Here is a 27044-nt window from a genome sequence, read left to right as displayed (position 1 = left end):
ATAAATATAAGATTTGAGTATTTAAATATGGATACAGTATCATATGTTGAATATCCGGACTCGGATACGGACAGATCTGAACTCCTCTATACGAATTCGGTCTCGCATACGGTCAAAAAATATCCGTACCATTTGCACCCAGCCGAATGAAAATAGCTAATGAATTATGTTAGTATAGACTAGTTTCATCTTCATGAGACTTAAAATAGCTAATGAATTCTGAACTGATGATCTTTACCACGGTGAGCATATAACAGAGCCCGCCGCGGTTAATAGATTAACCGCGGCGGGCAACTTAACCACCCACCGCGGTAAATATTTCCCGCGGTGGGCTATTACGTTGCCCACCGCGGTTAATCGCAACCTATATAAGCCGTCCCCACCCTCAAAATTCTAAGTCTTTCGCGCGGTTCAGTTTTACCCCGAAGGGCTGCCAAAATCTCACGCTGCCGCCGCCATCTCCACCGCCGATTGAGCTCCTCCGCGCACCAACCCCTACCCCCGTTCTCCTCCCTGTGCCCGGTCCACGCCCCTGTCCTCCTCTCCCTTGCCCGCACCCCGCCCCCATGCTCCTCCGGCGCCCCATCACCGGAACCCTAGCGCCGGCCACTGAGAAGTCTCACGCCGCCGCCGAGCTCCTCCACGCTGGGCCCCATCCCTGGAACTGTTGCTCCAGCCACCGAGCTCCTCCGCGCTGGGCTCAATCCCCTCTCGGAGTCTCGTTTCATGTTGCTTGGAGCACGCACAGCAAAATCCGATCCGCCCCAAGTTACGCACGGTGATCCTCTCTCTCCTTTGCTGATTTGTAGATCGATTCTCCTCCCTAGGCGCGATCTATGGTTAAGACCTAGGCAGTGCCATGGTGGGGATCCTCATCGCTTCTGTTCGTGGATGGCTCATGGCTAGGGTTAGAACTTTTGTGTCGATTTGATAGGTTCCACTGACTTTTATCACTTTTGTGCGAATTATATTGGGGTGGGGGGTTAATTGCTTGATGACATGATGATCTAGGAACTACGGCCATCTTCTAGGCGACTACAATACTAGATATGAATCGTATCTCGTGATAATTATTTATTTGGCTTATTGCTGCGTCAGTAGTTTTTTAATTCTCGGTGCAGATACGATCTAGTCAATCCTGTTTTTGTTCAGCCTTATTATCCTGTCCTTATGGTTATGGAATTAGATGGGTGCGCCTGATTTCGTTCCCAAACCTCTGGTAGGTCGATAGGTTTGTGTGCCTGGCTGATTCGTCAAGTAAAAATCAGTTTTGTTGCTTTGCCCCTCTAGAATCTTTTCAGTTGAATAATCACCTAAACTGGGCTTATTGAATTTGGATCTGTATGTCTAGGGTCAGTTTTGTTGCTTTTGGTCTCTTTGCTTTGCCCCCTCTAGATCACAATTATTGATGGATGGATGGATGGATATGTGCTTTGATAGTCGAAGATGTATGTTGTAGCTGTTACCTGAGAAAGTTTTCATTGTTGTCAATCTGCATGCTTAGGAGATACATGAAGGCTTATATGCAGTTGACGCTATAGCTTTTGCCTATGAACACTACTAGTATACTGCCTACTACTACTCCCTCCTCCTCTACTCCTCTACTCCCTCCTATACTACTAGTATACTACTACTACTGCCTACCTCTACTCCCTCCTATACTACTACTAGTATACTACTACTACTGCCTACTACTACTCCCTCCTCCTCTACTCCTCTACTCCCTCCTATACTACTAGTATACTACTACTACTGCCTACTACTACTCCCTCCTCCTCTACTCCTCTACTCCCTCCTATACTACTATTCTACTACTGCTGCTCCTGTTTTTGATTTGTGAAAGGTTTTTGTTTAATGGGGCTGGTTCCTTTTTTGGCATATGCAATGATGAACTTTTTTGGCATTTGCCTCTCTTGCTTGTCATTGGCAGTTTGGCATTGCCAATTGCCATGATGGCCGAGCTAGGGGCATATGAGCAGTCCTTTTACTCACAGCACATGCTGTGCCATTTGATGTATGCCCCTCATCTGGGATCTCATCTGGGGTGAACTTTGCCATCCCCATCGACACTGTGGTACAGTCGGTACCGAGCCTAATAGTATACGGGACCTCTGTGAGCAACAGGTTTTAACTCTGCTGTACATTAATCCACTGCCTACACTCTACTACCTACACTCTACTGTCTACTGCCTACACTCTATAGCTTGATGCAAATTTTTTGATTTGTGAAAGTTTTTTGAGATGGCTAGCTACTACTTATCCCCTTACTGGTACTCTACTGCTTGATGCAAAATGGTACTTGTATTACCTATTTCTCTCTACCACTGTTGTCTTACTACTGCTGCTGCTACTCTGAATTCAACTGAACTGCTATACTACACTTGGTGAATTTTGAACTGCTATACTACTGATCTATGATGCTTTTGGTGAACCGTAGCATTTGAATTCAATTCTTTTTGCTGCCTATGATGCCAAAGAAATTTATGACAAAATTCTGAGCATATGCCACTGCCTATGATGCACCTTGCCTTTAAACTAATTCTGAGCTAAATTTGTGAGAATTTTGAGATGAATTGGTCACTCTGCTGCAATTTTACCAAATTTGATATAATTTGTGAGAATTTTGAGATGAATTGGTCACTCCCTCCTATACTACTAGTATACTACTACTACTGCCTACCTCTACTCCCTCCTGTACTACTACTAGTATACTACTACTACTGCCTACTACTTTCTAGTAGTATACTACTACTAGTATACTACTACTACTGCCTACTACTACTCCCTCCTCCTCTACTCCTCTACTCCCTCCTATAATACTAGTATACTACTACTACTGCCTACTACTACTCCCTCCTCCTCTACTCCTCTACTCCCTTCTATACTACTAGTATACTACTACTACTGCCTACCTCTACTCCCTCCTATACTACTACTAGTATACTACTACTAGTATACTACTACTAGTATACTACTACTTTCTAGTAGTATACTACTACTAGTATACTACTACTACTCCCTCCTCCTCTACTCCTCTACTCCCTCCTATACTACTAGTATACTACTACTACTACTACCTACTACTACTCCCTCCTCCTCTACTCCTCTACTCCGTCCTATACTACTATTCTACTACTGCTGCTCCTATTTTTGATTTGTGAAATGTTTTTGTTTAATGGGGCTGGTTCTTTTTTTGGCATATGCAATGATGAACTTTTAAACTTATTGCTGAGGCAGTGGCATATGCAATGATGTGAACCCTTTTATGCTGAGGCAGCGGCGATGATGATCAAGTGCCCCTGCTAAACTAGGATGGCTTGTATACCAGATACAAGCAACCAGTTTAAAAGCGATGTGATGACAATGGGGCAAATCTGAGCCAACTACTACTACTTTACTACTCTAGTACTACTCTACTTTACTACTCTAGTACTACTCTACTTTACTACTCTATAACTATGTCTATACAACTGAAATATGTATTCATTGTAGCTTTCCAATGGCAGAGGAACCGATAAGCGAATGGTGCGACCCTACCCCTAGTGCATCATCATCAACTAGCCTCGAGAGCTAAGTGTCCGTGACCTTGAGGCCAGCAAAGAAACGTCGTACAGAGGATGGAGATGATCCGACCTACCAATCGAGGGACGACGAAGTTGAAAGTGCGCGGTCTCCAAACCCTAAACAGATGCCGGTGGTGCCTCGAGAATTGAATTTTGAGCAGGAACAAGTCAGTGACAAAGAACCCCCCGCTCCATCTCCAACCACTTTAGGCAAGTCTAGTGGTCATAGGACAAAGCTAAGAAGGGGGAACATGGGAGGCACCGGAGGGAAATCCACGGTGAAGTCCATGTGATCCATGAGGTGGGACCAGAGGGAAACCCGTTGTCGCCACCCACGGTCCTTGCCAAGTTCAGCAACCAAGTGGCATGTATAGTCAAGGACAAGGTGGAGATCACTTGGGAGGAGTGGAACAATGTCCTGGTCGACTACAAGACACATATCTGGGGTGAGGTGACGAGGAGCTTCCATTATCCCGAGGACGCTGATCTGGACAAGTGCAGGGAGTGGGTCATGCACGTGGCAGGAAGAGCCTTTAGAAACTTCAAGTCCATGCTGACCAGGTACTACCTGAAGCTAGGCAAGTCACCCTGTGTCAAATACACTATGGTGAAGGAACATCACTGGGAAGAGTTCTGCAAACAAAGAACAACAGAAGAAGCAAAGGCAAAGAGCGCCAAGTTCAGCGCACTCGCGAAGAAGAACCTGCACCCCCACCACTTGGGCATGACTAGGTTTGCTGGTAAGAGGCCCCAGTGGTGGGAGGAAGAAAGGGCTAGAGCTGCCGCCGGGCTTCCCGATCCGTACGATGGTGTAGACTTGAGGGCTAAGGACTTCATTTATGCCCGCAAGCCAAAGAAGCTCAAGGACGGCGCGAGCAAGTTCAATGAGCCCAAGTTCGAGGAGGTGGAGAAAGCTCTCATCGAGGCCGCTAAATCCAAGGATAGCTTCGAGGTTCGTAGGGGCCAGGACTTGCTGACCCTAGCGCTGGGAACCCTCGAGCACCGTGGCCACGTCCGTGGCATGTTGTCGAAGATGAGCTGGAACTCAGTGGAGTCATGGCAATCCGACGCTGCCACATACCGGTCAAGGTAGAGGTACAAGAAGGGCATCTTTTAGAAGGGCTATGATCAAGGCATGGCCGAAATGATCAGTCGGTCCATAAAAGAAGCCTTCACGAGCAATGACCCAGATATGGTGTCGATGAGGTCACAGATGCTTCGCTAGGCTGGCGTGGCCATGCCTCAAGTTCCACAAGGGCAGACATAAGGGCAGCCACTGCCGATGATCGAGGATCGCCCAAGGCACCCCGTCGACGACATCCGGCAACCCATGCACGTCCACCTCAACATCCCGTTCGGCGGGGCGAAAAAGTTGACCGTGGGTGAGGGTTACATGCACCCCAAAGAAGATATCAAAGATTTCAAACAAGACCAGATCACTGGCAACTATGCTACCATGATACTTACATGGTATGCGACCCAATACGAAGAATTTGAAATGGAATATCCAACTGCACAAGGGGTAATGATCCTTGGAGCTGCCATTGGTTCCAAAGTCCTGTGGAACAAGGACGACATAGAGATCATTCTCTCGACACCGACTTCTATGCTGATGGCGACACCAGCATCACAAACATCCGTTGCCGGATCTTGTCCCCCCGATGATCCAGATCACGGCGACGGCGATGACGAAGGCAATGGCGGGGATGACAAGGGAAGGAAGTCACCCCGAGGCACAAGCCCTCACCCTCGTTCTCCTCCTCCAACAACAAGTCCACCTCCACCTCTCGATAGTCCATCTAAGGGCACAAGCAAAGGACCAGGAGGCCCGGAGGAACTGGGGGCAAAGACACCGTCTGCTGCCATTGCGAGCACAAGCCACTATCCTCCACCGCTAGCGAAGACTAAAGGCGACCAAGGGCATCTCACATACTCACTTGAGTTCGAAAGGTATGGTAGCGGCGAGCATAATTTGCTAATAACTTTTCTTTGCCATAATATGGTACTAACATTTCTATCCTAGGCCGAGATCACCTTTCCATCTATTTCCTGAATCCGATGACTGCCCCGGCCATTACGAGCATGGGAAGTTCATGATAACCAAGGCCTAGCTCGTCGACGAGGAAAGGTGGGAGACAAGGAGGTTTCATCTCTGGTACATGGAAGCGGCAAAAGCTGGCCTACATGGTTTTCTAGTCAAGGTTGTGGCGGAGTACTTCCACTTGCCCGGCAACGATGTAGAACTCCCCGTGGACTTCCACGACATGTACAGACTACTACAGGAATAAGACCTTAACATCACCCAAGTCACCTTGTTCTCTATGTAAGTGATGAATTGCGAGTTTCACATATCACCTGCCTTTAAATCGGTCAAGACTACTTATATATGCCACGATGGCTTGTCCTTGCAGGTTGATGGCCTATATATCCAAGGAACTAAAACTTGATGTTATCTATTGTAACGTCCCGCCTCCTCGAGGTCAGGCCCCCTTACATCTGATAGCTTTCCTAGAACATAGACTGCCCTCACAGACCAACACAAGTCTTTTCTACACACTTTGTCCTCACTCATGCGCCCCTGGGAAGAACTTCCCGGTCGGTCACCCATCACTCCAGGCCAAGCACGCTTAACCTTGGAGTTCTTAAGAGATGGGCTTCTAGAAAAGAAGTTGCAACTTATTGGTATGAGTATCCTATTAATCCTATTAAGCCTTGGGCTAGGGCGTTACATCCTCACCCCCTTAGGAGACCGACGTCCTCGTCGGTCAACCCCAGGCCAGGAACCTCCCCTCTTGGCCACGTCCATGTGTCCATTGCCAGCGCATGTGCCATGCTGGGTGACCACTCTGGATCCACACCAGCCATGCGCACCATACCTGTGCAACTGACACACACGCCCATAAACCGCAAGGGTCGGCTTTGATACCATTCTGTAATGTCTCGCCTCCTCGAGGCCAGGCCCCCTTACATCTAATAGCTTTCCTAGAACATAGACTGCCATCACAGACCAACACCAGTCTTTTCTGCACACTTTGTCCTCACTCATGCGCCCCCCAGGAAGAACTTCTCGGTCGGTCACCCATCGCTCCAGGCCAAGCACGCTTAACCTTGGAGTTCTTAAGAGATAGGCTTCCAGAAAAGAAGTTGCAACTTGTTAGTATGAGTATCCTATTAATCCTATTAAGCCCTGGGCTGGGGCGTTACATCTATCTATCTCCAATGCATATTGCTCAAAGAGTCATCATTGGTTACCACCTAGATGACAATCATCCAACCATGAAAGACTTGACCAAGCGATAGAGAGAGGCGCACAGGAAGAAACTGATGGACAATGAGAAGTTGAACATTTCAAGGTACATACTAGGAGCAATGAAGAAGATCAGGAGAAATGGGTGTATCATAGCTGCCTACCACTTTGGGTAAGTCGAAGACATGCCTGTAGAGATAAGTGGGTAGCTAGCTAGTATTATTATTTCTCGTCGTAACCTATATTTTATTTCAATGGCGCAGCCAAGGCCTCGAGGGTCACGGGGTTGCATTTATCATCTACCCTCAGGATGGCAGGGCCTGCGTATTTGATTCGTTGAGAATGCCAAACTTAAAAGGGTACAAGGCCTTTGAAGATTGCCTCAGAGTGTAAGTGACTGAACTGTCTTCTCATATGCGTTCTAATGTCCTGCCTAATACTAGTACATTTCGTATAGCGCTTATAAGGAGTACGTGAAGGATCCTGAATGCTATGATCGAAGAACAGAGAATTTTAAGGCTAAGCATAAGAACCGCATTAAAATCAGACGCAACTTTCCGGTAAGTATTTGAAAGGTTTAATTGTGCTTTCTGTTCATAAGCGTTCTAATGCCTGTATTCTAATGCTTGTGTATCGATCATGCAGTGTGCCAAATAACTGGTAGGATCACAAACCTGTGGCTTCTACGTCTGTGAGTACCTAAGGGAGTGCAAGCAGTACAGCAGCAGTTGGAGGGTGCTCAAGAATGGATTGAACTGGTGGAGAGACGTGCAGAGCACCCAACACTCCTTCAAGCAGACAAAGGCGGACATATGTAAGTTTGTCTTAGACAAATGCGTGCTTGAAGGGAGCACGTTCTTCAATGAGAACAGCCAGCTAGCGATTTTACCGGAGTACAAGAGGCTGAGGAAATGGCCCACGATGATGCGTCTGCAAGATTACTCCTTAGGGCATGTATAACGACTTTAATATGTAAATGTAATGAATTAACGATGACAAGAACGACTAAGTGAATGTATATATATGTATATTATCTCATGTGTAATGCCTCCATACTTTTTAAGTTTAATCTGTGAAATCTGGATGTGATTTAAATTTGAATTTATATGCCTGCTGTATTTTTTTAATTCAGGAAATAATTTTCTGAGGCAGGTAAATAATAATGCCCACCACGGCTAACGAACATAACCGTGGCGGGCCACAAAAGGTGTCCACCGCGGTAAAATAATTTACCGCGGCGGATGGTGCAACGTGACCGCCGTGGTAAAAGTATATTTACCGCGGCGGGCACGTTACACCGTCCGTCGCGGTAAATCGGTTAACCGCGGCGGGCAAAGCCGCCCGCCGTGGTTAAGCCACGATTTACCGTGGCCTCTAGGCCACGACGGATGGCTTTGCCCGCCGCAGAAAATAAAAAACGCCCGCCTCCGTTAAAGTTTGTGTAGTAGTGATTATGATCCCTTATTTGCCACTAAATTGACTATTTACCGAGATTCAGGAACAACCGTTATAACGCCGTCAATTTAGATCCTTTTCTACCCCTCTTCAGTCCTCACGGACACCTCCAGTCTAGGCCAGCCTCATCAGCTGCCGCAACACGCATGGCCTCATCAAAGTGCCGATAAAAAAACACGGCCTCATCCAAACAGAGAAACCCTAGATCGACTCAAGGCGATTCCTAGCGGTGGGCGCCGATCTCCCGGGCGAGAGCCCCATGTCTTGCTCCGCCTCCTCGGCTCCGCTTCGTGAGGATGAGGCGCCAACCTCTAGGTCATGCCGCCCCCAACAGCCTAGTCGCGCCACCCCCATGCCTGACTACGCCGCCCTCATCAGCTGGCCGCGCGCGCCTCCACCACTTGCGTGCGTGCGCCCCCTGCCTTGTTGCCGGGCTACTCCCCCACTGCCGTGACCGCGGCGCCCCCACAGACTGCGTGCGCCACCGACCGTGATCGCGTTGCCCCCACGTCGTGACTGCGTTGCGTGGCTCCTGTTCTTCATCGGTTTTTGGCTTTCGTCCGCCTCGCAGAAGGAGAGACACCAAGCAGGGCAGCTCATGATCTGAAGATGAGTAGCCAAAGAGGCATGGTGATGCCTTCACAAGGCTGTGACACTTCTTGGCTTCCTAAAGGGTAAGAACTGTTCTTATACTTTTCCTTCTACATTTGTCTAATTGCAATTAGGGAAAATAATTGAAATTGTTGTAGAATATATAGTTTTGATGGTCCATTCATTCATAGGATGGACCCAAAGTCAAGTTACTTACTGAAAATCAGACTCGTTGGCAATCCTAAAAAGCATAGGAAGGAGTTCTCATGCTTTAGATGCAGTAAGGTCGTGAATTATGATTGATGTAATTTTACGGACCTTCACAATGCTTTAGAGGAGTGGGGACATTCTTGCAGAGGTGTCAGTGAAGGGTGGCAGTGGCTTCAAATTTGTTGTCAACCTAGCTGAAAGAACTTGTCTATGTAGAAGATGGCAAATCTCAGGCATTCCTTGTAGACATGCCATTGCATTCATCACTCATCTTAGGAAACCATTAGAGAAATATGTTGACATGTACTATTCAGTTGAGAAGTTTAGAGCTGCATATGAGACCCTTATCCCAGCTATGCCTGACAAGTCACAATGGCCAGAATCAAACCATGGTTTCTTCATGTATCCACCACTCCTTAAAGCGACTGGTGGTAGAAGACATACCCAGAGGTTCAAAGGACCTACAGAGGCAGGGAGCAGCACAACAAGAAAGAAAGGTTCACATCAATGCCCCATTTGCAAGGGATATGGCCATCGCTGGTATAATTGCAAAAATGGTGACCCTGAAGACATAATAGCAATGCAAGGTGTGAAGTAAGCATTCTGATTTCTTCTCACAATTGCACTTTTACCAATTTCCAACTGAATAGGTAGCTCATATTATTTTCATGTTGTTAATGAAACATAGGGGTCCTCCAAAGAAAAGATAGAAACTCATTCAACAATCAAGTGAGAGCAGCATTGTCCCTGTAGACCCAGCACCTAAAAAAATGCTTTTTCCTGCTAGGTATGAATTTGTACACTTACATTCTCTATTTTTTGGTATGATTACATTCTAATATTTTTGTGAAAACCTGCATTCTTTTCTATTATAGTCAAGGTACCTCAGTTAGCTCAGGAAACTCTATAAGGTATTTTCGTTTTAGTGCATACATATTATTTTTCAACATCAATCTTGTTATTATCCTAAAGTGCTTACAACTCTTGGGCAGGTCTGGAAAGGGCTCAAACCAACCTGAGCCACTTTCCCTTGAGTTCTCCTTATTGTCTTCAGGTGAAACTACAACCACCTCCTACCACCTCGATGGCTACAGAAAAGAAAAAGGCTAAAGGGAAGGTCAAGGCAATGGAGAAGAAAAAGAACAAGAAAGCAGGGAAGAAAAAGAAGAAAGAAGTTCCAGCCCCACCTGAAAGTCTAGCTATGTGTACTAGAAGCAAAACCCCTCAAAGGAGTAGCCCTGCCGCACATATCAGGAGCAAGAGAAAGCTTCCAGACCTCAATTTGTAGCTGATGCAGTTCATTTTCTTTGGGGCACTTCTTATTTTGCTTGGTCTTTGTGAAACTCTCCTGTTATTTTGCTTGGCCTATGTGGGCTACTATCTGCTATCAGCTGCTTATATTGCTATTTGGATGCTTGAAAATGATGCTATAATGGACATCAATGCTTACTTGTATGGACAACAATGGCTGCATGGAAATATGCTTGTATGGACAGCAATGACCGCTTAAAAACGATGCTTGAATGCAAATCAAATGTTGCTGTTATTTTGTGTTCAATTATACATGTCTCCTTTAAAAAATGATGCATTCGGTTTGTATATAGAGATCTCTTGTATATACTGTTGATTATTATTAGTGCAATGGCATGTAAGGGATGAGACTATAGAATTAATAGGGGTATAATTGTCTTTTCATCCTATCACTTAACAGTAACCTAATTATTGTATGACGGTAATGGCGTATGAGGGATCACAAATCTATATTGATGGCTCTTAAGGGATTGCATAATTTATGATGGCAAGTAAGGGATGCTTATAAGTTTTGATGGCATACAGGGGATTTTCTCATAAATGATCAGGAGAGTCCACACAAATGCCCGTCTTTATTAATTATTTATAGATGCGAACATCTTAAGAACACCATCTATGTTAATGACTATTTGCAGAGGCATACAACTTAAGATGTCTACCCCTATCAATCAAATAACATAGATGGGCCTGCCTGCATTTGAAAATGGCTATTAATCAAATTTTAGATTTTTCGGAGCTCGTTAGAATTTATTTTAGAATTATTTTAGAGAGAATTCCGTTGAAATCTATAAGCACTTGTAGAGAAACTGGCTCTAGTCCTGGTTTCCAACCCCTTTAATCTTGGTTTTGGAACTGGGACTATGAAATCGGGACTAAAGGTCTTGATTTTTAGTCCCGGTTCCTCCAACCGGGAGTAGGTTCCTCCAACCGGGAGTAGAGGTGTTTATTGGGTGAAAAAAGGTTACAACTGTGGAGATTCGAACCTACGACCTCCCACTTTAGCTCTTGCACGCGTTACCATCTCACCTACTACCACACATCATATTTAGATAAGATACGCTTTCCTTTTAAATTCAGTTTGGAGACACCTTTAGTCCAGGTTTGAGACATAAACCAGGACTAAAGGTACCTTTAGTCCAGGTTCGTGTCTCAAACCGGGACTAAAAGTCACACTTTTAGTCCGGGTTCATGTCTCAAATCGGGACTAAAGATTCTCGCACTGATGTGCCTCTGACACACCTCGGTAGCCGTTGGGCAGAGACATTTAATCCCGGTTGGAGCTACCAACTGGGACTAAAGGTTTCTCTAGTCCCGGACGCGAAAAATACCGGGACTAAAGCCAAATTTCAAAGTGGATCAAAAGTTGTTTCTCTACTAGTGAAGAATGGGCTCAGATCAGTTTGGAAGACTAGCTCAGGGTAGTTTTTCAACTTGCTCTGATGGAGATTTTCTCCTTACTGTTATAAACTCCACCACCAAGTTTCAAGTCCTTTTGAAATCGTTTGTTTGGCTTTTGACATTTTCTCCTCCGTGGACTGAAAAAACTTTTCCTAGTCCATTTTTTTAATCTCCATTCTCTTATGTGGTTGGCTCTCAGTTGTCTCTGATCCTCTCTAGGTCACCTTGTCACCTGTTGGCTTGTGTGATCTAGAGTTGGGAGCTAAGAAAGTACTTGGGGTTTATTTTGGGATATAGGCTAGTTTCTCATCGGAGAAATTTTATTTGGCTCCCATTCACCCTCTTCCTGCTCCCCTCTCCCCTCTGGTCGCCTGCACGGTCCTTCGTTATGCTTTAGTTCATACACCCAAATTGAGTGGGATGCTTTTATATATAAAAGGGAATTTGTTTGTTTGACTGTATGGACAGATAGAACAACCCTACTTCTACAATTGCAATAACCTATGAAGATTCTTGGTTACTTGTATCAGCAGATACAAACTCTTTATTCGAGGATGATGTGTGTACCAAAACCTCATGGATTGAATCTACTCAATAAGAATGGCAAGTGAAATTTATTTTGAGCGTAACGCCAGGCTAGGCAAAGGGTGTTTTGTCTTTTTTTCATGTACACCCCATACATGTTGCATCCGCTAAATAGACAAATATACAGACTTGTTTGTCAAATTACACGAATCCACTCTGCCAGAACGGAGAAGATGTGGCCAACGAAACACACTCGATCTGAGCTTCTACACTAATAGAGGCCTAGACGTCTTATGGATACATTACATCTTTTATATGGCCCGGTCACTAGTAGCTATCTGAAGTAAATTGACCGTGACGCCTAAGAGAGGGGTTGAATTAGGCAACTTAAAAATCTAACTCTAAACTATGGCCTCTTTTTTTAACTCTAGCAAAACCTATGCAATAGATAAACTATCTAAATGTGCAACTACGGTTTTGCTAGTGTGTTGCTATCTCTACCGTAAAAGAAGTGATATAATCAATGTAAATGCGAAAGCTAAAGAGCAAAGTAGAGATATACAAACTTCTGTTGACGACTCCGATATTTTTACCGAGGTATGGAGAAGCGCGCAAGCTTCCTCCTAGTCCTCATTGAAGCCCCTCGCAAGGGCCAAGCTCCTGGTCGGGTAACTCCGTTGATAGACTCGGGCCTTCCCTACGCGCAAGTGGGTCTCCGACGTGCCTTTCGGCAAGCCTCTCTCAGATGCTTCCCGCCGTCTTCACTATCAAGCTTCCGACCGAAACGCCACGGGCCTTGTTCCCTCCGATACACGGTGGCAGCCACACCACAAACGTGGTTGGTGTGATCTAGCAAGACTACAAGCCCTTCTGATGTACAACAGTGGTGCGCGCAAGCACCGAGTGGTAAGAGGTATGCTAACCTCACTAAACACTAGGCCTAAATCTAGAGCAAGCGCATAAGTGGTGGTTTAATCAACCTAAGCACTTCGCAAAGCACCTACGCTAATCACCTAATAAAACACTAAGCACTATGCAAGTGGAGATCACTAAAATGGTGTATCAACACCCTTGATATGTTTCCTCAGCTCCACACACCTCAAATGGCCGGTTGGGGATTGTATTTATAAGCCCCACTGAGAAAGTAGCCGTTGAGGACGAAGCCCCACTTTTCTGCTGCTGACCGGACGCTGGAGTCATCCTGATCGGACGCATCTGGTAGTCCCGACCGTTGGAGCCGCGAACAGCTGATCAGACGCTGCCAGCATCCGGTCACTTGCCACCGGACGTGTCCGGTCGCAAGTTCGCCGCTCCTGAACCTCTCTGTACTTGATCAGACGCTATTGTCCTACGCCCGGTCAGTTTGCCGCCAGCGTCCGATCACTTGCTGAGTGTGTTGTCGGATTGATGAATAGTGCCATTGGTGCATCCGGTTGATTCACTTGTTCAACATCTGGTCGCTGCTGCTGACGCCTGCTGTTGCTGAGCCACTGATCGGAGCGTCCGGTCTCTTCTGTAAGCTCGTTTCTTCGTGGTTTTACGTGCGGCTTGGTTCCTATCTTTATGCTTGGACTTTGCTTGATATCTTAGGTCTTCTCTTGTGCTCCTAGGGTTTTGCTTGAGGTGTTGATCATCGGATCATCACATCGCCTCCATTCAAGTCACGTCTTGCATCCTATTGAACTACAAAATAAACACTTGCAAATTCATTAGTCCAATTTGGTTGTGTTGGTCATCAAACAGCAAAATCCAAAGTAAATGGACCTAGGGTCCATTTTCCTTACAATCTTTCCATTTTTGGTGATTGATGACAACACGACCAAAGCAAGTAAATAATAGAATTTTGAAATTAAAAAAACTACCTACTTACTAGGATGCAATGCAAGGGGCAAGATTATATGATGCTAAAAGATACTACTTGTAAGAATACATAAAAACTTATCTTGCCCTTGCAAATGTCCCTATGTGGTATTATAGATTTAAGCCTTGCTTCCTACAATTTCTCCCCATTACATAGGCTAATCCATAATTCACTATCCTCCCTTTCTCGGACCATCATCACTTGTAGACACCACTTGTAGACCATTACCACTTGTAAATTATTATGATCTAGCTTTTGGTCATACAAATTAATATTTGCTTTTGGTCCTCTAAATTCTCCCCCTTTGGAATCAAACACCAAAAAGGAAGATATTAGTAGCACAAGGGAGGGTCAAACTTTATGATCCTTTGAGTGTAGAGTGAAGTAGATCAAAAAATTTGACTCTCACATTATATAGATTAAGCTCCCCCTAAATATATGCATACATATGATAGAAGGCAAAGCATATGCATAATTGACAAAGTATTGCACAAGGGAATTTAATCTATATAATGCACGAAGAAAGCATATAAATATCAAAATGAAATCAATATGATGATATTGTTTTAGAAATACCAGATTTCTACCACTTGCAATCAGTGGTAGATATTTGAAGTATGATGCTTAACTCCGGGGACTCCATTTTCCTTGCAATGAGACTACTACACATATGATAAGCTTGAAGAGGTGTTAGTCTCAAAGCTTCTAACTTGTAGAGTAACCTCCCCCTAAATTTGTGCACACAAGTATGGAATACTTGCAGGAAACATGTACATTGATTTTAGAATAAAAAATACCACTTGAAAGATGACATCACATAAATGTGAGAGTTATTTTTGAAGGTGATATTCGGGAGAAATTATCTACAATTTAGACTTTGGCACATATTAGACGAATAATTGAAGGACAAGCTATGTGCCGTGCTCCTAAACAATTTAAAACCATGTAAGATTACTCCAAGGGTTAAGAATGAAACCGAGCAAACCTACCATATGATATACCTAGTGTATGCATAATAAAAGATATAAGTATGCAAATGCAAACCTAGGCATGAAGACTAACTAGATGCTAAAAGATACCAATTGTAGGAAAATTTAAATCTAATACCAATTGAAGTAAATTGAATCTAGTTACCTAACATGGGAAGGAGAATTTGGGTCCATAGTATTCACTAACCCACTTGGCAATGATTTTGTCCATCATGATGCACCCCATGAAATGCATCCATACTTTTGCCAAGTCTCCAAATTCTCTGAAGTCCATAGGACTTCTCACTTCCCTTTCGGGATCCAAACTTTTTTGGTGCTCTTCATGTTGGAGATGATTTCCTTTGGCACCCAAAAACGTTTGACCCCATTGTTGGCTTGCTTGTTTACCTTGATGGCCACCACCTTGTCATTTTTCTTCTGCTTTAGCAAGTATGGTGTGGAGGCCTTCTTGTCCACCTTGTTCATGTAGGTGTTGGAGAGGTTGCTTGTTTGCTTCTTCTCTTTCTTCTTTGCTCCTCCCCCATTCTTCACCTTGCACTCATAGGACTTGTGACCTTCTTTGTGACACATTTAGCAAACCACGGTTTGTCCTTCATCAAGCTTCTTCACTCTATTGACGGTGTTATCTTGATGAAGTTGGGCTTGCTTCGCCTTGCCTTCCACTTGAGTCAAGTCCTTGGTGAGGCGAGCTACTTCTTGCTTGAGTTGCTCATTCTCCTTTACAACCTCTTGTGTGCATGTATCTACAACAACTTTCTCAACACAAACTTGGTTGCACAAGGATGAGTCTAAACATAAATCATTACAAGAAGTAGAGGCATCCTTTTTATATATATTAGAACTTTTCTTTTTAGATGCCTTGGTAGGGGTTGCACTAATGGCTTCAAGATTAGCAACTTTATTAGTTAGCTCATCACAATGTTTGCACATGGTTTCCATTTTTGCAAGCAAACTTTTATAAGCATCTTGTGAGCTAGCTAATTTTTCTTTTAATTTTTCATTTTTCTTAACAAGATGCTCATCATCAATTGTGCATGCATTTGTTGTTGCACTAGCCTTAAGTTGCTCAATTTTAGTAGATAGTTCAACATTGAGATTAGCAAAATTCTCATATTGTTCAAGCAAAGTTTTATATGCTTCTTGTGAACTATCTAGCTTTCCTTTTATTTTTCTGAGTTTCTTTTGTTGACTAGTGCAAACTTGCATAATTAAGATTTTGTTGCACAATTTCTTCATAAAAAGACATTTCATCATCACTATCACTCTCACTAGAGGATGAGCTTTCATTACCTCGTGCCATAAGGCACATACGAGAAGAGCTTGATGATGAGTACTTGCGCCCTCGCCTCTTGTAATGGTGTTCTTCTTCACTTGAAGAATCATCCCATGACCTTATTGATATGAGGGCTTGCGAAAGGTCCTAATGGCTAGAGGGAGATGAATAGCCTATTAAAAATTTCTACAACAACACTTAACAAACCGGTTAGACAATTATGAGGCGAAGCAAGTGTTGCGCTAGCCTACTAAAATAGCAAGCCACCTACCATAATTCTAGTTTATATAGTTTCTATCCACACAATAGCTATGACACTACACTAAGTTAGTGTGCTCTCAAAAGCTAACTAAAGAGCCACACTAACCAAACTAACAAGCTCTCATAACTAGCTACACTAAAGAGCTTGACAACTAGTTTGTGGTAATGTAATGAGAGTGAGCAAGAAGGTTATACCGCCGTGTCGAGGAAGGAGCCAATCAATCACCATAATGAATAACAATGAAGACCAATCACCTCAGAATCAAATGATGAACACAATGATTTTTTACCGAGGTTCACTTGCTGACCGACAAGCTACTCCTCGTTGTGGTGATTCACTCACTTGGAGGTTAATGCACTAATTGGCATCACATGCCAAACCCTCAATAAAGTGCCGCACAACCAACACAAGATGAGGATAACACAAGCCATGAGCAATCTACTAGAGTACCTTTTGGCTCTCCGCCGAAGAAAGGTCAAGAACCCCTCACAATCACCACAATCAGAGCCGGAGACAATCACCAACCTCCGCTCAACGATCCTCGCTGCTCCAAGACATCTAGGTGGTGGCAACCACCAAGAGTAACAAGCGAATCCCACAGCAAAACATGAACACCAAGTGCCTCTAGATGCAAACACTCAAGCAATGCACTTAGATTCTCTCCCAATCTCATAAAGATGATGAATTAATGATGGAGATGAGTGGGAGGGCTTTGGCTAAGCTCACAAGGTTGCTATGTCAATGCAAATGGCCAAGAGAGTGAGCTTGAGCCGGCCATGGGGCTTAAATAGAAGCCCCCACGAAATAGAGTCGTTGTACCCCTTCACTAGGCACAACACGGGGTGACCGGACGCTCTGGTCATATCAACCGGGTGCTGGACCTCAGTGTCCGGTCATGCGATGCATGCCACGTGTCCCCTCTCTTTAAATGTTGATCGCCTGATCTCAACGGTCAAGTGACGACCGGACGCAGCAGCTCAAAGTGACTGGACGCTGAACCCCAGCATCCGGTCGTTTCCAGTAAGCATCCAGAGATGACTTTTCACGACTGGACACGTCTGGTCATGCTCGACTGGACACACCTAGCGTCCGGTCACATGGGTGACTCTCCAATGTGCTGCCACGTCAGCTGGACCGGACGCACCCTGTCAGCGTCTGGTCACTGAGTGACCCAGTGTCCGGTCAGAGCGCTGTGCGCCCTCTGCTGCCACTGACCGAACGTGCCGGTCCAACCGAGACCAGCGTCCGGTCACTTACAGTGACATCCATCTTTTCTATCTAGGGCGCCGGTGGCACCGTTGAACTATCCACACTCTATGGGCGGACACTCCACCGGTGAAGTTTCTAACCCTTGCTTAAATGTGCCAACCACCAAGTGTATCACCTTGTGCACATGTGTTAGCATATTTTCACAAACATTTTCAAGGGTGTTAGCACTCCACTAGATCCTAAATGCATATGCAATGAGTTAGAGCATCTAGTGGCACTTTGATAACCGCATTTCGATACGAGTTTCACCCCTCTTAATAGTACGACTATCGAACCTAAATGTGATCATAGTCTCTAAGTGTCTTGATCACCAAAACAAAATAGCTCCTACTATTTATACCTTTGCCTTGAGCCTTTTGTTTTTCTCTTTCTTCTTTTCAAGTCTAAGCACTTGATCATCACCATGGCATCACCATCATCATGTCATGATCTTCATTTGCTTCACCACTTGGAATGTGCTACCTATCTCATGATCACTTAATAAACTAGGTTAGCACTTAGGGTTTTATCAATTCACCAAAATCAAACTAGAGCTTTCAGCTTAGTTCTTGCACACCTTCTTCTTTGTCTTGGGTGTGGGCTTGTTTGGACAAACTTTCATAAAGTGCCCCAACTCGCCGCATCCATAGCATCCTCTCTTTCTTTGCTTATTTCTTTGATTGGTGAAAATGAGATCTTGGATTTGGATGGGCACACCCTTGACATTGAGCTTTTGGATCATCTTCTCCACCTTGTTGATTAGTTTGATTGATTCTTCATCAAGGTCGGAGGTGGAGGAGGAAGATTGATCATCATCACTTGAATCATCATCATCATCATCATCATCCTCATCTTCTTCTTCATCTTTACTTGAGGAGCTTGAGCTTGAGCTTGCCTCAACTTGCTTACCCTTCATCTTCTTTTTCTCGCTGCATGCGAGTGCTTTGCCTTTGCTTGATGAAGAGGCTTCTTCTTGACCCATCTTGTGTGACATTTCAAGTGCCACTATCTTACCAATGACTATAGCCGGGGTCATGATGCTTAAGTCCTCCATATTGTGAAGGATGATGATGATGCTTGCATATTTTTTTTGTGGTAGCACAGAGATGATCTTCCTCACGATGTCCGCATCATCTAGCTTTGTTAGTCCTATTGAATGAAGCTCATTTATAATTAGATTCAAACGAGAATACATATTACAAACAAGCTCATCATTATTTATTATAAAGGAATCATAATTTTGCTTAGCTAGACAATATTTTTGCTCACGGACATTAGATGTGCCGTCATGGAGCTCTTGGAGTTTTAACCATATTTCATGTGCCGTGTTTAAAGTGAAGAATTGGTTAAATACATCCATGGTAAAAGATTCAAACAAGTAATTCTTAGCTCTAGCATTGAAATGAATTTTCTTTTCATCACTCCTTGTGGGTTTATCGGGATTCTTAATGTGTTTCATTTCGTCACGAGTGACTCTCCAAACTCCTAAATCAACCACCTTAAGGTAGCAAGCCATTCTACCTCTATAATAGGGGAAGTTAGTGCCGTCAAAGTATGGAGACCTAGAGGTATCCATTCCAACCACTCTAAATAGCGTCGGCTCAACGGCGGTTAAGCCAAAGGTCCAAATTGATCCAACCGACTCTGATACCAATTGAAGTAAATTGACCATGACGCCTAAGAGGGGGGTTGAATTAGACAACTTAAAAATCTAACTCCAAACTATGGCCTCTTTTTCTAACTCTAGCAAAACCTATACAATAGATAAACTATTTAAATGTGCAACTACGATTTTGCTAGTGTGTTTCTATCTCTGCCGCAATAGAAGTGATATAATCAATGTAAATGCGGAAGCTAAAGAGCAAAGTAGAGATATGCAAACTCCCGTCGACGACTCCAGTATTTTTATCGAGGTATCGAGAAGCGTGCAAGCTTCCCTCTAGTCCTCGTTGGAGCCCCTCGCAAGGAATCCCTCGCAAGGGCCAAGCTTCTGGCCGGGTAACTCCGTGGATAGCCTCGGGCCTTCCCCACGTGCAAGTGGGTCTCCGACGTGCCTTCCGGCAAGCCTCTCCCGGATGCTCCCCGCCGTCTTCACTATCAAGCTTCCGGCCAAAACGCCGCGGGCATTATTCCCTCCGGATCACGGTGGCGGCCACACCACAAACGCGGTTGGTGTGATCTCGCAAGACTACAAGCCCCTTCGATGTACAACAGTGGTGCGCGCAAGCACCGAGTGGTAAGAGGTATGCTAACCTCACTAAATACTAGGCCTAAATCTAGAGCAAGCGCATAAGTGGTGGTCTAATCAACCTAAGCACTTTGCAAAGCACCTACACTAATCACCTAATAAAACACTAAGCACTATGCAAGTGGAGATCACTAAAATAGTGTATCAACACCCTTGATATGTTTCCTCAGCTCCACACACCTCAAATGGCCGGTTGGAGGTTGTATTTATAAGCCCAATTGAAAAAGTAGCCGTTGGGAACGAAGTCCCACTTTTCTACCACTGACCGGATGCTGGAGTCGTCTTGATCGGACGTGTCCGGTAGTCCCGACCGTTGGAGCCGCGAACAACTGATCGGACGCTGCCAGCGTCCGGTCACTTGCCACTGGACATGTATGGTCGCAAGTTCGTCGCTCTAGAACCTCTCTGTACTCGATCGGACGCTGTTGTCCTGCGTCCGGTCGGTTTGCCGCTAACGTCCGGTCACTTGCTGAGTGTGTTGTTGGACTGATGAACAGTGTCATCAGTGCGTCTGGTTGATTCACTTGTTCAGCGTCCGGTCGCTGCTACTGACGCCTACTGTTGTCGAGCCACTGATCGGAGCGTCCGGTCACTTCCTTCCAGCGTCCGGTCACTTCTGTGAGCTCGTTTCTTCGCGATCTTGCATGCGGCTTAGTTCCTATCTTTATGCTTGGACTTTGCTTGATATCTTGGGTCTTTTTTTGTGCTCATAGGGTCTTGCTTGAGGTGTTGATCATCGGATCTGCCTCCGTCCAAGTCACGTCTTGCATCCTATTGAACTACAAAACAAACACTTGTAAATTCATTAATCCAATTTGGTTGTGTTGGTCCTCAAACACCAAAATCCAAAATAAATGGACCTAGGGTCCATTTTCCTTACACTATCTATTGTTGTGAGCCTCCATCCTGCCAACCAAACAAACAACTTTACAGAGTTATTACCATATTTATTCTAAATTATAAGATGTTTTGAGTTTTCTAGTAGGTATATAGTAAAAATAATGTATTATTTTCATTTTAAATTATAAGATATTTTGTATTTTCTACGTACATAGTTTTTCTATGCACTTAAATATATACTATATTTAGATACATAATAAAAATTATATATCTAGAAAAACGAAAACATCCTCTAATTTGAAGCCGAGAGAGTATCTTGATAGGCAAAAACGTCTTAATTTATTTCGATTTTTTTTTAGAGAAGGCTGCTAAAATCTACAAGAACCGGCTGAGGACGGTTTTTCATCTGTGGGCCACTCCTCTTGGTTAACCGCCCTACTGGATGCATTGCATCTCTATGGGCCCACTCAGTAGCATTCGGTGCTGTGTAGTTCGTCCATCCTGGCATCCAAACAGCTTTATACGTCCTACTAGTACATCCACTTAGCATAGTTTAACTTATATACGGGATTTACAACACAGACATGAGAAAACAACCAAACATACCCGTAGACATCACATGATGCATGTTCTTCTCGTATAGCCACACAACGAATAGCATCCCCATATGCTACAACTGTTATCTACCGTAGAGTTGCCTCTGAGATACTCCGTAGATTATATTCGTGCTCGAGCTGTCATTTCAAAGTTATTGAAGGGCTACCTCCTCCTCTTGGTCAAGGCGGGCAGAGGCAGGCAGGCTGGCTGGCAGGTACCCAATACAATCACAAGTCACGTTGCGCTGTGTACACATGCTGCTGCTGCCGCTAGGTGCTTATTTAGATTGTGGTTAGAAATTAGTATTTAATATAGTAGTATTTTCGTTTGTATTTGATAATTATTGTTTAATTATGGCCTAATTAGACTTAAAAGATTTATCTCGTAATTTATAATCAAACTATGTAATTAGTTTTTTTTATCTATATTTAATACTCTATACATATGTTAAAGATTTAATGTGATGGAGAGAGAGTAAAAAAACTTACAATCTAAACCAGGCCTAGCTATACATTGCCTGAATGCCTGCCTGTTCTGTTCTGTTCCTCTCAACAGCCACTGTCACCACCACCGGCCCTCGCTAGCTCTCACAGCCGTGCCCCTCTCTCTGCCCTCTTCCTTTCTTCTTCCCGGTCACAGCTCTCTCTCTCTCTCTCTCTCTCAAAAGCGTGTGTGCCAGGCCGGCCTGTGAGTCTGCGACCGGCCGGCTGACTCGCTCTGCCAGGCTAACTGGCGCGCACGCACGCACACCCTCGCGCTTGGAGCGTTGCGAGGATCGGGTCACAGTTCACTTTCAGATCGGCCACCGGCTGCTTGCTGCCTGCTCCGCTTGTTGCCATTGCTGGCGAGCGCGAGCTAGCCAGCTCCAGGCCTCCGGTCGAGCGAGCTGCCGGGATCCGACGGAGATAGCCTCTGCGGCGGCGCCGCGTCGTGCGCGTGGTTAGCGTTCTTGAGGCTCGCCAGCTGGATCGAGCGGCGTGACGACAACCGAGCGAGAACGTGCGTGCGAGCTCTTCTTCCGATCCGCCGCGATATGGGCGCCGTGAGCTGCCGGAGGCGGGCGAGCCGGCGCCGCTGCCACGCCGCCGCCCTCCTCGCCGCCGTCCTCTTCGCCGCGGCCATGGGTAAGTGCGAAAGGCTATAGCTTTTTGCTGGGCTGGCCGTGCTTGTTCTTCTTCTTTTCTCGCTTTTTGTTTTTGTTTGAGGCAAAGCAAAGCTCTTGTCAAGACCTTATTTTGATGCGGGAAGAGTGCGTGCATGTGATTCCCTCTTTTTTAATTTCTGGTATTTTTATGTGTTCCTATCCTACTTTCTATGCCTGCCCTCTCTTAGAGTCTTGATTAGTTAATTAATTAGTTAATCCGAGGGGGCTTTTAATTAGGTTCCTCAATGAGCTGCCTAGGTCTTGACATGTTTACTTTAATTTCTTTCTACTAGGATTAGCAGCTAGCTAGATACCCATCTTTCTCTTGCATTAGTCTCTGTCTCCCCCTCAAGGAACCCAATAAAATATGCTAGTATGTGTTGTTCTTTCTTATCATCATGCATGCACTCTCCCTCCCTTAAAAAAATGCCCCCCTCCTTCCCGGCCTCTATCTTTTGGGTGACACCTTGCTGTAAAGCAATTAACAACAAGAAGGTACAAATTTTAACTAGCTAGCTAGGCATCATCAATCTAACACAACTAATCTTAACTTACTAGTAGACCACAGTCTGTTCGTTTGCTCGTAAATGATTGTAAATTTTTAGTCAGGAACAATATTTTTTTTCTCACATCAAACTAGCCAACAGTAAATAATCTACGATCGTTTATAGCCTCCTGAACAGTGTTGCCGTCCTAGGTTTGGAGAACTGGAACTAGAGCCATATGCATGCATGTTCTTTTGGTTGGTGAGATTTCTGAAGTTACATTCAAATTTCGGTGAAGCATTAGTTTTCTTCTCTCTTGATGCATGCAAAACCAGTGTACTAGTAGTATTTTGCTCGCGCAAATCCATTCTCTTGTGTCTACTCCATCCTCCGATCACATCAAGAACTTGCTCACATCTAGAACAAATAACAACAGTCAACAAATAGTTTTTTTTCATCACTGTCTGCTGCTGCTACTAATTAAATATTCAAAGTTGTTTTCTCCAAAAAGATATTGCAAGGGTAGCCTATGTAGATCAGTACTACCTAGATTAAATGAAACCCTCTCTCTCTGGAGTCTCTTCACCAACCAAACAGCGACGTCTTCCTCCCGTTCCCAGCACAGCTGCACTGCAGCCAGCCAGGCGTCCTGGCAGTCTGACGAGGCTGGTCCAGAAAAGCACACGATCGCGATCCAATTCATTGCTCACTGCAATAGTACTAGTAGGAGTAGCTCTCACTCACTCGTACACAGACACACACGTTCATACGAGAAAGAGAGAGAGACGCACGCTGCTGCCTGCATAGGGATAGGAGGGGACACGCTTCAGTGCAGGCAGGGAGACCAGCCAGAGAGAGAATCTGCCCGTACTAGCTTGCATTGCTAGGCGGATTACGTGTGCCAGTCGTGCTGCACAGATAATACGCTTTGGTCTCAGTCGGTTAAGAAATTTGAATTTTGGAGCTACTGTAGTACCTTCGTTTTTATTTGGCAAATAGTGTCCAAACATTGACTAATTAGGCTTAAAACGTTCGTCTCGTAATTTTCCACCAAACTGTGCAATTAGTTTTTCTTTTCGTCTACATTTAATGCTTCATGCACGGGCCGCAAACATTCGATGTGACAGGTACTGTAGCAACTTTTTGGATTTTGGGATGAAACTAAACAAGGGCTTAACGTTAGTAGGGTCCAGTTTAGTTTACAAAAAATTTTGCAAAATTTTTCACATTCTCCATCGCATCGAATCTTTGGACGCATGCATAAAGCATTAAATATAAATAAAAAATAAAACTAATTACACAGATTAGACGAAATCCACGAGACGAATCTTTTAAGCCTAATTAGACTATGATTGGACACTATTTGTCAAATAACAACGAAATCGCTACCGTAGTCATTTTGCAAAAAAAAAAAATTTCATCTAAACAAGGCCCAGCTAGAAAGAAGCCGGCTTATTCGGCTCGTTTTTTAAGCAGCGACAGTGGTTTTCTCTCACCACACTGAACAGTGTTTTTTTTCCAGTACGAACAGTTTTTTTTTCATGCCAGGCGAGCACTGCCTACAATCTCTCACCACAAGATGTATCAACTCATATCATGTGAGCCTCTCCTCTGGTCCGACACACACCACACATTATACATATCACGCGTACATAATCAGATCTACAACTACACGTAGATATGAAGACCGCGTCCTTCTTGAGATCACCGAAATCACCATGGCTCCGTAGACGACGGGCGCGTCACAATCCTTTTGAAGTTCCACGCGATAGAGGCTGTAGAATTTTTTAGGAATAAATTCCGGTAAGAGACGTGAGTCGAATCCAGGATTCGAACCCACGCCGGCGGCGAGCGCACCTGGCTCAGTGTGAATGTACTGCATGCAGGTATCACTGTTTGGAGCACATGAATAATTCACTAATATATATAGATATATAGTGTATATATATGTCTTCTCTAGCTCTAGACACTGAAGTGCTTTATTTATTTGGTCTCTGTGCATGTCTCCGATCCATTTTTGCATTTTCATTATTATTTTCTAAATCGGCAGAATGGTATTGTATTAGCCAGTAACAAATTAATTCTATATATATATATATATATATATATATATATATATATATATATATATATATATATATATATATATATATATATATGCAAGTTCTAAGGCCATGTGCCCTTCGCTGAAATTTGCCCTACGCTGATTTGTCGTTTACCAGGACTGTACGCATTATATATATCATATTAGTTCTGACGGTGTACGGCTACGTACTGCAGTTGTGGTTACAGGGCGGCCGGTCCGTTTGCCAGCGGCGGCGCTGGCAAGGAGGCGAATAGACTCGTCGACGGCGATGGCCAACGGCGCCACCAGGAGGGCAGCGACCACCACGTGGGCGAGGGACGCCATGGACGTGCTCCCAGCCCGGCGGCGGTGGCTCGTGGGGCCGGGGTCGTCGCCGCCGACGTGCCGCGCGCGGTGCGGGCGGTGCACGCCGTGCCGGGCCACCCGTGTGGCCATCCAGCCCGGGGTGGGACCCCAGTGGGAGTACTACCCGGAGGTGTGGCGCTGCAAGTGCGGCAACAAGCTCTTCATGCCATGATCCCCATGCGTGAACGGACGGCCGGCCGGCAGGCGCCCGTGTTATTGAACAAGACGGTCCAGACGACGACGACTGGAAAAAGTGCCGGAGTGCCGTACGTTGATTAATTTTTGCCAAAATTTAGGTGCGTTCGTACAAAACGTACAAAAGGGGAGGACGGATGATGGATTTGGATGGTCGGAGGGCGATTGGTTAGGTAATTAGGCGTGCGTAAGTGATGCTGTCTGTCTGTGTATATGCAAATCAGGATCTTATATTAGCTAGTAGTACGTCTACATGCTCTTCTTTCTTTTGTTTCTTGGTGAAACTGTTTTGCATTTCTTATCTTCAACAGAATCAATGAATGTCCCTGTAATTAAATATATACTTTCCACATGGGCTTTTATTTAGGCTGTGTTGGTCGCGAAATTTTAGGAATTTGGCTACCGTAGCACTTTCGTTTTTATTTAGTAATTAGTGTTCAATCATCGACTAATTAGGTTTAAAACGTTCGTCTCGTGATTTCTAACTAAACTGTGCAATTAGTTTTTTTTCGTCTACATTTAATACTCCATGCATGTATCGCAAGATTCGATGGGATGGATACTGTAGCACTTTTTAAAAAACCTTTTTGAAACTAAACAAAGCCTTAATTTGCATATGTTGAGATACAGTACTATGTAACTAGGGTGCCTGCCCTGCCCTGGAAAGTAGTACTGGCAAAGTGGCAACATCCTCCCAACCTAATTATGTTCCTTTAATATGCATGCATTGGACCGAATTAATATATGCACGAATGTTGCATTGACGATTTTTGAGAATTACTTACATATATCCAGCCACAAATTTGGATAGATCTGGATCATCGTTCATGAATGGTACATGTTCTTCGCTAGCTGTGGTCGTAGTTGTCATCTTTATTCATCACAAAAGTCTTTTCAGTGGACACACCCCGTACCCGAAGCCGCGAGATCGGCCATCACATGGATGTTGCATGCAATTACTGCAACACACTCTTGTTCGTAGAATATTGCTCCGATCCCACTTCAAAATATAGCACATTTATTTATTTTATTTCTTCTTCTAAGTTAAATTTGTTGAACAATTTTGATCGAATTTATAGAAAAATGTATCAACATATACAATATTCAAAATCAGTTGCATTAAACTCTCCACGAACATATCTTGATGGCATATTTGAAATATATTTGAACT

The 27044-nt window shown here is 44.5% G+C and overlaps 1 protein-coding gene and 1 long non-coding RNA gene across 4 annotated transcripts; both read left to right on the top strand.

Moving 5' to 3' along the window:
* Positions 1–8439: 8439 nt before the first annotated feature.
* LOC136490133 (uncharacterized) lies at positions 8440–10519 on the top strand. Of its 3 annotated transcripts, none has more exons than XR_010767534.1 (5): positions 8440–8939; positions 9447–9660; positions 9755–9853; positions 9942–9977; positions 10059–10519. It is a non-coding gene; the product is annotated as an uncharacterized lncRNA (long non-coding RNA). The 3 variants fall into 3 exon arrangements; XR_010767533.1 differs by having other exon boundaries at positions 9048–9660; XR_010767532.1 differs by lacking the exon at positions 8440–8939 and having other exon boundaries at positions 8965–9660.
* Positions 10520–22522: 12003 nt separating this feature from the next.
* LOC136490132 (uncharacterized) lies at positions 22523–26194 on the top strand. Its single transcript, XM_066486613.1, has 2 exons — positions 22523–22742; positions 25528–26194. The coding sequence occupies exons 1-2, from the start codon at positions 22652–22654 to the stop codon at positions 25848–25850; spliced, it is 414 nt and encodes a 137-aa protein (XP_066342710.1). The 5' UTR covers positions 22523–22651; the 3' UTR covers positions 25851–26194.
* Positions 26195–27044: the final 850 nt, after the last annotated feature.

The sequence above is a fragment of the Miscanthus floridulus genome, chromosome 10, assembly GCF_019320115.1.
Source record: "Miscanthus floridulus cultivar M001 chromosome 10, ASM1932011v1, whole genome shotgun sequence".
Lineage (NCBI taxonomy): Eukaryota > Viridiplantae > Streptophyta > Magnoliopsida > Poales > Poaceae > Miscanthus > Miscanthus floridulus.
The sequence above is the reverse complement of the archived record's forward strand: the minus strand, read 5'-3'. Positions and strand labels throughout refer to the sequence as shown.

What these genes read in the sequence shown, in the direction of transcription:
- LOC136490132 (XM_066486613.1), top strand. Translation starts at nt 22,652, where the DNA reads ATGGGCGCCGTGAGCTGCCGGAGGCGGGCGAGCCGGCGCCGCTGCCAC. An exon ending in CCTCTTCGCCGCGGCCATGG is followed by an intron (nt 22,743 to 25,527) that starts GTAAGTGCGAAA and finishes TACGTACTGCAG; the next exon opens with TTGTGGTTACAGGGCGGCCG.